The sequence below is a fragment of the Hylobates moloch genome, unplaced genomic scaffold (assembly GCF_009828535.3).
Source record: "Hylobates moloch isolate HMO894 unplaced genomic scaffold, HMol_V3 SCAFFOLD_1, whole genome shotgun sequence".
NCBI lineage: Eukaryota > Metazoa > Chordata > Mammalia > Primates > Hylobatidae > Hylobates > Hylobates moloch.
In genome coordinates this window covers 13,628,126-13,642,745 of record NW_026652276.1, presented here as the reverse complement: position 1 = coordinate 13,642,745, position 14,620 = coordinate 13,628,126, and the positions used below count along the sequence as shown (strand labels likewise).

The window sequence follows — 14,620 nt, the reverse complement described above, 5'->3', positions numbered from 1 at the left end:
AAACTTATCCTTTCCATCTAAATTAAATTTTGTATCCTTTGACTAACATCTTCTCAATCTTCCCTGAATCCATTATGTCAGCCCCTGGTAACCACCATTCTACTCTCTACTTTTATGAGTTCAACTTTTTTTAATTCAATTTTTCATTTTTGTGGAAGTTTCAATTATTACAAACTATTGGGAGCAAATGAATCTTCCAATATGCCTCTTACTTGTGTATAGGTTTTTCCCATTTTGGAAGGAATAAGGAGAATCATAAAGGCGGGAGAAACTAGCTGAACCACACTGATACCATCTGACACTATAAAGGGACTACAAATTTAAAGTTAGCATTCTAATTGTAGCTCTGAAATCCAGACCCCCAACATATACTCTTTGCCCTTCACTACACAATTTTTAGTGCCTCAACTTTAGTGAGTTCTCCTGAGAGACTTTTTATTAGGAGCTGTTCAAATGACAACTTTGACCAAAGTGTGTCTGCCGATGGCTTTTCCTCTCCATTTTACAATTTATAGCTGTGTAACTAGAGATCTGTATCCGCAAATGCCTAGATTTTCCAACTCATCTCGGAACTGAATTTGCAAAGAAGATATCACTTAAATTTTTGCCACTTAATTCTTTGTGTTTTCCCCAAAGAATCCTAGCCAGCAACGAATTTTCTGGATAAGGGATCAAAAGTACTAAAAGTAGCAGAATCATAAACCTTTGCCTAAACAAGGGGATTGACTTAAGTCTATTGAATGGACTGCATTTCTTGTGCAGTGTGAAATGTAACATCCTCTGTCTGCCAGTTCTGGTTCTTTAGTTCTGCTCATTATATATAAAAAGCCTCCCTATCCCATATTCAGCTTCCTTTTTTGTTTCTTTTAACAGAAATGCTGGCATGCAACTTACCTCCAGGAATAGCTCAGAGCTGATGCTCTCAATTTAGTCATGCGAATTACATTACACTTTTCTCCTCTTTGGAAACACTCTCCCCCAATCTCTGTAATCATGACCCCATTAGAGCTAGGTGATTTCAATCAAAATGAAACATATAGTTTTTTCTAACATATAGGAAGGAACATATTCTACCGTAATATCTAATCACATTCCAAGCTAAAAGAATTATATTGTTTATCTGGAAGAATATCTTTTCCTTGGAAAAGAAAGTTTTGTATGTAAGGCTCAGCTTCAATATATTAAAATGTATGCCTGTTTTTTTTTCAGGTTGGAAAGTTTTTTTCAAGGTTTTCAAATAATGACTGTAACATATAAGAATGATGAACATTTGTAGATACTTTTCATATTAGAAAATATCTACTAGCAGGTGATATAAAATATACTGAAAAGAATACAAGAGAGTTGTTGAATGGCTTTTTACTTCTCATCATACAATTCTATTTCTGAATCTTTTTCCCAGTCATTTTTGAAAATATAAACATTTTTTCTATTAGATAACTTACCTGTTAAAATGAGCAAAATGGGGATAGAAACATTAGCTCTGCATGCTATTTTGTTAACAGTCCATATACACCAGCTATGTATTTTCAAAGGAATTTTTTAACTTGGTATTTAATGAATTATGAAACTTTTGGTCCTAAACATGGGTACATGTGCCCGTTTCCCTGCTTTATCAGACAACATCCCAAGAATTCTGTGTACTTACAGAAGCACAGTTTTCAGACTTGTCTTCTACAAAACCAATTTGGCAGGGCATCCTCTGATTCTGCAACCAGTAGTCTGTTGACTCCAGCAGGCTATTGCTGCGAAGAACCTGGGGGAACCCAGAAAAACTCAGTTCTTATTCAGCAATGCTTTCTATCTAAACAGCAGCTTTTTTTTTTTTTCTTTTTCTTATAAAAAAAACCTGTAGGTGTTTTCTTTTCCTCAGAGCTTCTGCGTGTTAGAAAAAAACTTGCAGGATGATAGCACCTCTAAAATGTATAAAATATCCAGCCTAGAATTAGCTTGAGAGAAATACATTAATGTTAACACGGATGTTCTCTCATCAAATCCAATACCCAGAAATGTCAATTGTGTAGCTTTTGCATAATTTGCAATCAAATGATTGTTTGGGGGGTATGGCTCTGTGGGCAATGGGGATCAAATTTCGTTTAGTGATAGTGTTCTTTCACACTCCATAAATATTTTCAATTAACAAAATGTGGGGTTTTTCCTTTGATGGGATATCGATTCTTCACTTCTTTGGTTCTGCTAACATAGCTTTGAACCGTGTACAATTTTTCTAGAACACCTAAGGTACTATGTTAAGTTTAAAAGTTGTTAGAAATAACTTAGAAACAAATTGCATTAAATACCATTTGCCATTTAGAAATAGCATGGTATGGCAAAAATAATTGGAACACATGAATTAACAAAACCAAATATGACTTACAAATATCTTATTTTGGGCTTGGATTCTTAAAGCAAGGAAGAACAAGCATATTTTGGGGCTGAGATATTTTGAAGATAAAATATTATCAATAACTGCTAATGTCTTTAAATTATCCAAATATTGGCTGGGTGTAGTGGCTCACACCTGTAATCCCAGCACTTTGGGAGGCTGAGGTGGGTGGATCACCTGAGGTCAGGAGTTCGAGACCAGCCTGGCTAACATGGTGAGACCTCGTTTCTACTAAACATACAAAAAGTTAGCTAGGCATGGTGGCGCGCCCCTGTAATCCCAGCTACTCGGGAGGCTGAGGCAGGAGAATCACTTGAACCCAGGAAGAGGAGGTTGCAGTGAGCTGAGATCACACCATTGCACTCCAGCTTGGGCAACAAGAGTGAAACTCTGTCTCAAAAAAAAAAAAAAAAAGCCAAATATTGTATAACATTTTCTTCATCTTTTTAAAGATTCCCAGTGATTTTCTGGTACTCTCTATTTTATTAGGGTATATGTCTGCTAATACTTGACTACTACTTTCACTTAAACAACATAACAGATTTAATCAGTTTGGTTAATGCCACTAAAATAGGATGGTACTTCAATTACATTTCATTTGTATGACAAAAGATTGTGTTCCCTTTTTCTGTAAAGATAGAAATACATTACTTTTTGCCTCTGAATACAGTTAACTATATCTAATTCTGACACATTTTAGATGAGTAATATTACTCATCTAAAAATAATGAAAATTTATTAATGATAAATGTTATTATCATTTATAAGAATATAAAATATAATCATATATCAAAATAATACCATTTATTATATTAATGATAAATTTTCATTAATAAATTTTCATCATTCTTTCCCAGAACAGTACAAAGAGACCCTTTGTGGGTGAGCAAGTAATTGAATGATAAACCTGGACTATTACTGCAGACTGACGTTGGCTAGGGAACTTCTCAGTTCTCTTAAATATTTTACCTAAACTGGTTCTTAAAGCGTGGGCTAGGACCTCTCAGGGTTCCTGAAATCTTTCAGAGAGAGCAGCAATCAGACTACTTTGATAATAATACTAAGATGTTATTTGTTCTTTTTGCTCTTGTTGTCTCACGTATATTCCATGGAGTTTTCCAGAGGTTACATGATGTGTGACAGCACAACAGACTGAATGCAGAGGCAGCTAGGACAGCTCAGCTGTCTCATATCAAGTCAGACATTAAGGAGATTTGCAGACATATGAATTGAAATCACTCTTCTCACTAAAGGGTTTTGTTTTGTTTTGGAAAACAAATATTTTTCTTAAAAATATGTTATATAGGATAATGAGTTTATTATTATTTTAAAATTATTTTGTCAAATAATAAATTCTTATTTAATTTAAATTCTGTTTTATTATTTGAAAATAAAATAAAAATTTTCTTAGCTTTAATTTGTAATATGGAAATTAGCAATATGTAAAATCTATATAAACAAGAGTTTCTTGAGGTCCCTAATATTTTTCTTATAGTGCAAAAGAATTTTGAGTGCAAAAGAATTTTGAGTTAAAAAAAATTGAAAACCATTGACCTAGATGAACTTTATTTAAAGCAGAAAAAGCTCTAAATCCATATTCACTTTATGCCATTCACATGCCTTTCCCTTTTATTTCCAGCATAGAACAGAGTTTAAGAGCAGCAATATCAGTGGTCTAACTGGGTTGAAATCCTAACTTGGTCATTAGTAGCAGGATGACCTCAGACAGATGACTTAAACCCTGAGTTTCAGTTTCCACAGCTGTGAATGTGGATACTACTCACCTGATGGGATCACTGAGGATATTCAGTGAGATGATATATGGGAAACACTGTGCCATGGAAACGGTAAGCTATTCTCTCAGAACTTGGGTTTTACTGTTACTATTTGAAGGTGGCTGAAAAGGAGAATAGAACATTGGATGCCTTCTGTCTGAAATGACAGGACTGAAAATATTTCAGATGTGTGATGGCAAATTTTCTTTAGCAAATATTCTGGTTTGAGGTGTAATTTTAGTTATGCATTTTGTAGTATTAATAGTTACAGCTACTATTTTTGCATGCTTAGAATATGTTGAAGTTGTGCTAAAATTTTCCTATATATATATATATTTTTTTACTTTTTCATTTAATCTTTTTTGCAACGCTATATGGTAGGAATTATTTTAAAGACACGAATCTTTACAGAAATTTTCAGGTTGAAAATGAAGACCTTGAGTCCCAGAAAGATTTGAATTTCTGCCCCAAGTTGTTCAGCACCTGACTTTGGATGTGAAATTACTGAAGAGGGCTGTCTTATATACCCATACAAATGGGTATGATTCGGGGTAGGTTTCCAAAATCTTATCTGCATCTATTTTTTTTTTGTAAATAAAACTACATTTTCTTATGGACTTCTACTTTAGTTAGTTTTCCATTAATGAAATTCTGAGGTGACAATTTTCTTGAAAGAGAGGAAACTTTTTGTGATGTAAATTATATAATGTAATTAATCTACTTGGCAAGTATTATCAGTATTTTAATTTCTCCAAGGAAAGGATGATTTTACACCTACTTGAGTTATCTTGAAGCCAACTGATGTTATCATGCTTCTGCTCCTTGCCTTTCTGTGATCCCTAGATTTTAGAACACCCATCAGTAAAACAAAACACTCGTTAACTCTGCGTCATAAGAACATTAAAGATTTAAAATACAAGCATCATCGCTTCTCAGCCTTTTGGCTAAGATCAAGTGCAAAATACAGGCATCAAATGAATATAGTAGTTAATAATGTCTTACAATGCAGTTTAACAAATATTCTGACTAAGAATCACTTCGTAGTCATTCTAGAGCTCACTACTCAAAATTATATCCTGCACCTTGTCTACATTCTGAGATATTTAGGACACGTAATACCATGGTTACAACAAAATATTTCAACAGAGAAAAGCAACTGTCACTTATCGGTATCAGGCTTAGGAAGGTGACAGAGTTCAAAATACAATTCCCTTGGTGCTCTCAGAAAATTGGTGTGCTGGGTGGGTACATTTTCCTGGTGAAACACAGACAGGCAGAGGGGGACTTGCCAAAAGTCATCAGTCTGAAACCTCCCACTGAGAAGATTCCAGAGCTATGAAAGGGGCTGTCTGAAGATGAGACTAGCTGGGAGAAGAGCTGGCTACCTGTGGGATTTCACCTGCACTTAACTTCTCTAACAGAGAAACGTGCACAGACAGATTAATCTGCCGAGTCCTCAGCAGGTATTTTAAAGATATTAATTTTTTGAACCTATTTTAAAAATAAATAACTAAAAATATACAAAGATCTTGCTCTGTCCTATCCTAGAAGTGAGGAAAATGTGAAGTGCTTTAGAGACCTGCTCATTCAATGAAAAATTCTAGAAAGATTTCTCATTTGACTCTTCCATTTCCCTGGGATGCTGTGCATCTTTCCTAAAGCACATCTTTGCTTTAGAAGAAACAGAAACAGCAGAATAAGGAACCGGAATTGAAAATAAAACCTAAATCTTGCTGTGCTTAAGAAGAAATGTTTGGACGAGAGCTTCTTGTTTGGTGAGAATATTCATTCGCCACATAAATGCAACTTTAAAATTTTAATTTTATCGTCATTAAGAATTAGTTCATCTGATTATATCAATAATTAAAATAAGATATATTTTTCCAAAAATTTCATTAGCATTTAGATGATTCATTATATTTATATTTATATTCTTTAATTATTGACCAAATAATAGTACATTTATTGAGAACTGTCTGGGCTAATGCTCTAACCTACACTATTATCTGAATTAAATCTCTAGGTTTGTGAGGTAAATTCTCAAGGCTAACATAGATAAGGTTCTTAAAACAGTGCCTGGTGCATCCTAAGTGCCCGATAGGCATTAGCTATCATCATGGTTACTATTTCCTTTGCCCAGGCTTAGAGGGATCAATAAGTTATCTAGTTTTTGCAGAACTAGAATTTCAGTCAGGCTTCCAGACATTAGAGCCTCCACTGAGGCAGTGTTCCATTGAAATTATATGGCTTCTCATTTTCAGGTTCTACCAAATCCCAGTCTATGCATTTACCCATCCCTCTCTCTCTCTCTCTCTCTCTCAGCTCAGGTGTGTTCAGGAGGCTTGAATTCCAGTCCTGACTCCTTGTTAACTGTGTAGTTAAGTCCACTAGCTCCCGGCCTCCCTTTGCCTTTCGTAAACAATTAAAGCAAATGATCTGAAGGCCACTTCTATACCAAATATCATGTAAGTCTCCTCCTCCCTTCCTCTTTTGCTCCTCCTCCCTCTCCCTTTCTCAAATAGTATGCATTGAGAGCCAAATAAGCAAAAGAGAATGAAAATGCAGACTTCAGTAAACCACTTAGCATCATATGTAAAGCAATTTTAGCCTGCGAAAAGCTTTTAGTTTCATGGCTTGGACAAATCATCAGGAAAAGAAGAATGCTTGAAGGAAGAATATGTGCTTGGGAATTCAACAATTTCAAAGCTTTATGAATATATTCTCCCTGCTGAGAGAGTCGCTTTCCGAGAAGGAAAGGAGAAAAACTCACCAGGCTCTCAACGGCTCATTTATTTATCTGCTATTTTTAGTTACCGACTTACTTATTTTAGATGAAGAGCTAATAATGAATGTTTTGTGTGTTCACAAATTTGAAATAATAATGGCACATTTTCTTTTCAAATTTCATGAGTTCAGTAAATAAGGTTAGGAAGATCCTTTTGCTCTACATTAGTTATGTTTCTTTTTATATAGAGAACCAAGTTGAAGAAATTTAGTATGGATTGGACAGAGAGGGAGAAATAGACTCTTAGTAACCTGGACACAGCCCCAAACATCACTGAACAATGTCTTAATATTTTTTAAGTAATTTAAATTGGAGAAGACAGTGACTGGTGGTTAGTCATGGAGGTTTGGAGGCAGAACTGAAATTAAATCCCATTTCATCTTATTGAATGAGCTTGGGCAAGTCGTTTAACTTCTGTGGGACTTAGTTTTTACATCTATTACATGAAGATAATTAAAGGCATTTCAGAAGTTTATTCTAAGGATCAAATGAGAACATGTTTGTAAAGGGCTAGCCTCAACAGAGTATGCAATTGATACATGGTTGCTATTAGTATCAGAAATGCAGGAAAATTTAGACAGTATCTGTTTCATTGAACGTTTTCTTGGCATCTTCACAACATTTGACAATTCCTCTTCTTTTATTTATTATTTGTGATGTTCCATTCTCATTTTTCTCCTCCTGCTTGCCTACTCTCCTTCAGTCAGTGTCAGTCAACCAATGCTCATTGAGCTCTTCTGATGTGAGCACTGAGAATATTGAGGGATAACTTTACTAGAGAAAGAACAAGCACCCTGACTGTGATAAACGAAATCTGGTGCTTTGATCCATGACAATCCAGGTCAGCTATCATCAAGGATGGACTGGTCAGTTCTCCCTGGGGGAAGGGATGGCAAAGGGCTTTGCCCTTGACTAGAGCGTTGAAAGGTGGATCTGTGTTGTCTGGATTTATCAGGGCAGGTGGAGATGACATGTCTCTCTTTTTAGCTAGTTTTCCTCCCCAGGTGCTGTAAATATAAGTATTCCTTATAGTTTGGTCATCAATGTGTTGGTCTTTCCACTCCCATCAATCATTTTCCTTATCTCCTTATCATTCACGGAGTCTCAGGGAATTAATTACCACCTGGAGGGATGACTCGCTGATCTGTAGCTCCAGGTTTAACCTTTCTGTAGAGCTTGGCTTTTCGCACTCCTGTTAGTTATTACTTTTGGATTTCTTGCTGTCACCTTGGACTATTCATGTCTACATACGTACTACCTCCTTCTCCACTTCCAGTGCCTGAAAGAAACCTGACTTCCTGACTTCCCTATTTGCAGTTGATGTCAGGACAATTCTCCCAGTTACCCTGGCTTGAAAATTCGGTGCTATCTGGAACATCTCTTTATCTATTTCCTGTCTTATAGTCTGCTCTCCAAAGTTTAATTTGGAGAGCAAATTACTTAACAATTAGCAATTACTTAAGTTCTTTCAATTACTTAAAAATAGCAATTTTTTAGTGCATACCATGGATTACTCTCCAGGTAATACAACAGTGAGTAATATGTAACTGATCTCCATATTTATGGAACTTAATATCTGGCATGGGAGCCAAACAGAAAATAAAGGAGCATTGAAGTACACACTTAATTACACACTGTGGTGGGTATCATGAAGAAATAAACATAGTGCAGTGATAGGGAATAAAAGGGATGGGGATTGTTATGGTCTGAATATGTCCTCCTCTCTTCCCACCCCGCCCCACCAACTCATAGGTTAAAATCGAATCCCCAATGTGTTGGCATTAAGAGGTAAGGCCTTTGGGAGGTGATTAGGTTTAAAGGGCTCTGCCCTCATGCATGGAATTAGTGCCCTTGTAAAAAAAAAAGCTTGAAAGCTTTTTGCCCTTCTTCCATGTGAGGACATGGCAAAAAGCCACCATCTATGGAGAATGAGCCTTCATCAGACACTGAATCTGCTGTCGCCTTGATCTTGAACTTTCCAGCCTCTAGAACTGTGAGCAATAAATTCCTGTTGTTTGCAAATTACACAGTTTAGCATATTTTGTGATAGCAGCTCTCACAAACTAAAACAGAGATGATACTTGAGAAAGGAAGTTAGGGAAGTCTGGACACACAAAAAGGTCATATGTATTTGTATTGTATAAATTCTCTCATCTTTCTATCTTCCTTATCTCTGAAATCCATCTAGCTTACTAAAACCAAAATAAAGAATAAAAATGTAAGCTTTGAAGACAAATCTGGTTTCAAATTCTAATTCTTCCATTATTTAGCTGTTCAACCCAAGGCAAGTCACTTAACTTCTTTGAGACTCAGTTTTCCCAAAAATGAGGGTGGTATTTCTACTCAAAATGAGGAATCTGTTGTAGACATTAGAAATAATGAATGCATATAGTATCTGATTATTTCAAGTGCTCACAAAGAGTAGCTATTTTTATTACTAATATTATTACTAATGTTATATAGTTCTCTCATAAGACTTTAACTTCAATTGACTAACTGACTGAGGCAATAAATATGACTGAGGACCTTCTAATCCTGTCAGAAACTAAGCTAGGTTTTGCAAAACAAGACAGAAGGATAATATTTGCTGTGGGTGAGCCCAAAGTTTTATGGGCTTTTTGCCAAACAATAGGCTAGCATTCAAGACAGAATAGATTCTAATTCAGCTCTCTCCTGCTAATCTTTTGATGAACAGTGACTAAACTCCAATGTTTAAGATACTGCATTTTGCCCAATTTAGACGTTCCTAGGCTTTGTCTCAGATTATCTCCCTCCATAAATGCTCTGCTATAATCCACGGGTTTAATAAACAGCTCTACCATATAGCCTTTATGATGCACACATTTTTTTTTTCATATCATTCCACCTGCTTCCTGAAGTTTTCATCAATGTTCTTCCCCAACCCTCAAGATATAACTGAAACTGAGCCTGTCCCAATATAAATATTTCTTTGTTCTTGTAAAGTCTTTGTAATACAAACAAAATTTCTTCCTCAAAATATTGGAAGGTGCATGCTTCCCAGTATATATGAGTATTATATAAGTATATACGTATTCAATTTGTGTCCCACACTTTTCTCCCTACATGCCATTGGTACAGAGCAGCTGCTTGCTGTTTGACATCAAAATCTCTTATCAACATATCTTGAATACATTTATTAGACTCTATACTTGATGATAACTTTGGACAGTGTGATGTTAACTTTCGAATGAGACACGAAGTATTAATGAATGTGTGCTGGAGATGTGGAGAGAAAAAGCAAGAGGAGCAGTAAAATAAAGGAAGCCAGAGAAACCCATTGGAAGAGGCGTGGGCATCACTCAGAGGAGACTCTGCAGGCTCCCGTTGCAGTTCTAGGCTCTTTCTAGGGCACTCAGTTACATTTTCTTACACAAGAAGACTGCGATGTGAGTGGCTCATTGGATTTGAATAGTGAATGGTGAAGATGGAGAAGAGATGATTGGAATGAAGGCAAGTACCAAGACACTTTGACCTATTCACTTGGCAACATAATGACATCTTTACTCCAGGTAACATTTTCTTGATAGAGATACCACATTCCTACAGAATTCACTTTTCATGTGTAAAGTTCTATGAGTTTTGAAAAATGCACATGGTTGTGTAACCAGCAGCCGAATCAAGATATAGAACAGTTTCATCACCTTCCTCAAATCCATCCTTCTCCTTTCAGTTAAATGTATCCTAAGTCCCAGCCTCTGGCAACAAGTGATCTGATTTCTTTCCTTTCCTTTTTTTTTTTCTGTAGAAGGTGAATAAAGAAAATTGCAAAATTTTATTGGTGCGTTGAAAAGAGGACCTGAATAAGTGAAAAATTGTGACAAATTAAGGGAAAAAACTGTGACATACTGAGAGATAAAAAGACAATATTTTAGCTTTATTCTAATATATGATCTGATTTGTATCCCTACACAATATTACAGCCTTATTCTAATTTATTGATTTGATTTGTATCCCTAAAATGTTGCCTTTTCTAAAATGTTATGCAGATGGAGTCCTATAATATGTAGCCTCTTATGACCTGTTTCTCTCTTCTAGCATAATAAGTTTGAGATTCACCTATATTATCATGTGCATGAGTAGTTGTTTGTTTTCTTTTATTGCTGAGTAGCATTCCATTCTATGGAGATACACAGAGTTTTTTTTTAAAGCCATTCATTAGCTGAAGGAAATTTGGGTTGTTTCAGTTTGGGGCAAATATAAATAGAGCTGCTATAAACAGTTACCTACAGGTTTATATCTAAATTTAAGGTTTTGCTTTTCTTGGGTAAGTACCCAAGAATGAAATTACTAAGTCATATGATAAATTTATAAGAAACTGAAAAAATGTCCTTTAAAGTGGGTTTACCATTTTCCATTTCCACCAGCAAGGTATGAGAGTCCAACTTGTCCCTATCCTTGTCAGTACTTGGTGTTGTCAATTTTTGCTTTTACATTTATTTTAGTAATTCTAACAGGTGATAGTGGTATTTCTTTGTGGTTTGTTTTCCTTTCCATTTTAAGGTATCTTTTTTCTTTTGAAGATAGTTTTAAAATAAAAAATTAAGCATGGATTCCATATTGGCTCATATCACATTCAAAAGTATTAGTTAGACTCTATATTTAATGTTAGCTTTGGAATGCTATTATAAAACAAGGATAATGCCATCCATATTAAGTTTTCATTCGTTCTTTCATTCGACTACTTGTTAAGCACCTGCTGTCTGTACTAGGCGCTGTTTATTTAACTGGAGCATTGGTGAACAAAACAAGAATAACAACAACAAAAAAACCATTTTCCTTTTCATTCTGTTGTAGGAGGACACATCATAATCACACAAATTATAAATAAGCATATATGTCAGATAATGAAAACTACTATGAAAAGAAATAAAGCCAGACAAAGGGATAAGGAAATAAGGGATGCTATTTTGGAAAGTATGTCTGGCAGGACTTTCTAAGGATGACATTAAGCAGAGATCTGAATGAAGTGAGAAGCCAGCCACACTCCCATCTGAGGGCAGAGCAGCCTCCTAGGCAGAGATGAAAAGAAATTCGTTGCTGCGCTGGGCCAGATATTCTTTAATGTCCTGAAGCATTCTAAGAGTCTACAAAACATTTTTAGTATAATTTTGCAAAGTTTAGTCACCGGCTTAATTAATGCTTAATTGCTGACTTAAATATTTTATAATAGTTTAAAAGCCTAGTATACACACACACACACACACACACACACACACACACACACACTTATGCTGGACTAGAAGTCAGGAGGTTTCATGTAATTTTATACATTTAACTTCATGCCGATTTAGCTTACGCCATAGCAAACTTTCTGAGAATTCTATAGTCTTTTGTTTTCTACTCTGGGATATAAATAGTTTTCCATTATTTCACAGGGAAACTGTGAAATGCCTATTTAAAGCACACTGAACTACTAAGAAGAAGCAACAAAAGAAAATAGAAATAAAATTATTGTGTGGAAGAAAAAATTTGGCATCAGAAACTGAGTGAGTTAGTCTCTATTTCTCACAAGGTTTAATTAAATGTTAGGATAACATTTTTCTCTTAATGATGGTCTTATTGGATGACTGCCTGAGTCCTTGAGTATTAGCCTCCTTTGACAAAAAGGAGAAATCACTTCCAAAGTATGAATATTATTTTATTATTCATATGACATATTCTGTAATTCTATTTGGTTGGATGTAAAGCATTCATGCATTATACCATTGACACCTAAGAAAATTTAGAAATTTTGTAACTGATTATTTTAAAAGTATTGTAAAATAATGGAGTTCTTTTAGCTCTTAGAACAAAATGATTCTCCGTTATCAAGAAAAATTTACCAGATCAAAGGTATGATTGGTTGGAAGGGTTAGGAAGGAAATGGTTATTAGTGAGCCTACCATTCATTCTCTCCCTTTACTGTGAAGGGGGGTAGGAGGGAAGTCTACCAGAGAAGAGAAAAGGTAAAATTGTCATCTCATGATAAACATACAAATGAATGACCTTCAGATAAACTAATTGTGTTTTTCTAGTAGGGGAGTCCTTATCTATGAAATGCTTTTTGCAATATATACCTGGTCTAAGTTTGCTTCTGGTAAATAAATACGGATTACACTGATTTATGGAGCATTTATCTCTGACAAATATCACATAAGGATGTAAGTTGAGCACAAAATGGAGATGCTTTATGAATAAAAGCCCTCCTTTCTTGGAAATTTATGTCACCATATATGTAATTTAGAGACTTTGTATGTTACCCTGGGTCAGGATGCATTCTAAGATGGCAAGAAATGACCTGCATAGCTTCCGTACAGTCTCAGATATCTCCCTATTTTTCTTGTGCCACTCAATTACTGGAAGCTACACTGTATCTTAATGTTGTCAAAAGAATAAGAGTACAGAGGACGAGTTAGAGCTTGGGAACTGATGAGGACTGGAAAAGAAGTATCAAGCCACACTACTTCTGTCATATCACACAGATGTCAGCTGGCTGAAGAAGGCTTTGAAAGTTGATCAGAGCTTTATCCACACGAATGCAGTAACTGAGTTTGAGCCTCAAGTATAAAATGCAAGAGTTACAAAAACAGATACACTCAGGAAATGCAAATATAGTATAATTTATGAATGATCAGCAATGGTTTAAGCAGAATCAAGTTAGACACATAAATAGAGGACAGCTGATTAATTGTTATTTAGAGTCAGCATGATGCTATAATATTTATACTATCAGTGAAGGGAATGTGATTTTAATGTTAAGAGAAGGAAAATATAAGAAGAAACACACACGTAGGAAAGTATATGAAGTGCATGAAAGCCTTCCATTGACTTTGGATTATTTTGTGTTGGTATGCAAAGTATAGGTAGAGCAGAATTTGCCACTAGACAAAGGGACAAATAATTTAATGGCCACACATCTCTTGAGTATTGGTGCATGCCTTTGGACTGTGGCAATTAAAATATAAGTGACCTGGCTGGCTGCGGTGACTCCTGCCTGCAATCTCAGCACTTTGACAGGCCGAGGCAGGAGGATGACTTGAGCCAGGAGTTCAAGACCAGGCAATACTGTGAAATCCTGTCTCTACAAAATAATAAAAACAAAAAATTAGCCAGGCATGGTGCCTTGCACCTATAGTCTGAACTACTCAGGAGGCTGAGGTGGGAGGATTGCTTGAGCCCAGGAGCTCAAGTCCACAGTGAGCCATGATCACACTACTGCACTCCAGGCTGGGTGACAGAGCAAGACAAAAATAAAACAAAATAAAATAAAATAAAAAGGAGACAGTTCTCTTTTCTCTGACTCTTCTCTTCTTGGGAAAAAGCTATAGGAAACAACTGCCTTTTAAGATGCATGCAGATGGGCACATAGTCTGTGAAGGGATATATCTGTTTCTTGGATGCTTTCCATCCTGGAGAATATGAGCCCTGATACGAGTCTTTCAGAGTGAGTTCCCTTCTCAAGAGGCAGAGATGTGCCTAGTGAATGTTAGTGTGCAAAAGAGAGGGCTCACTGTAAGGGATCATGAGCCAGAAGGTCCCTTGTAGAGAGGTATTCCAATTTATCTGAGCCATGTTATTCCTTCCCACTTTGACACTGGCAGGACTGAAAACTGGCACTCTAACCAGGAGGGTGAGTCTGGCAGGATATGAGAAAGACGGATGCTATGAGGACAG

The 14,620-nt window shown here is 35.8% G+C and overlaps 1 protein-coding gene across 5 annotated transcripts in view; it reads right to left on the bottom strand.

The window, feature by feature from the left end:
• SPHKAP (SPHK1 interactor, AKAP domain containing) overlaps positions 1-14,620 on the bottom strand; it is a 194,594-nt gene that overhangs the window by 119,216 nt on the left and 60,758 nt on the right. For all 5 annotated transcript variants that reach the window (XM_032754081.2, XM_032754077.2, XM_032754084.2 and 2 more), the window contains one exon: positions 1,649-1,756. In XM_032754081.2, the coding sequence (XP_032609972.1) occupies positions 1,649-1,756 (108 nt within the window). The remainder of the gene's footprint in view (positions 1-1,648; positions 1,757-14,620) is intronic.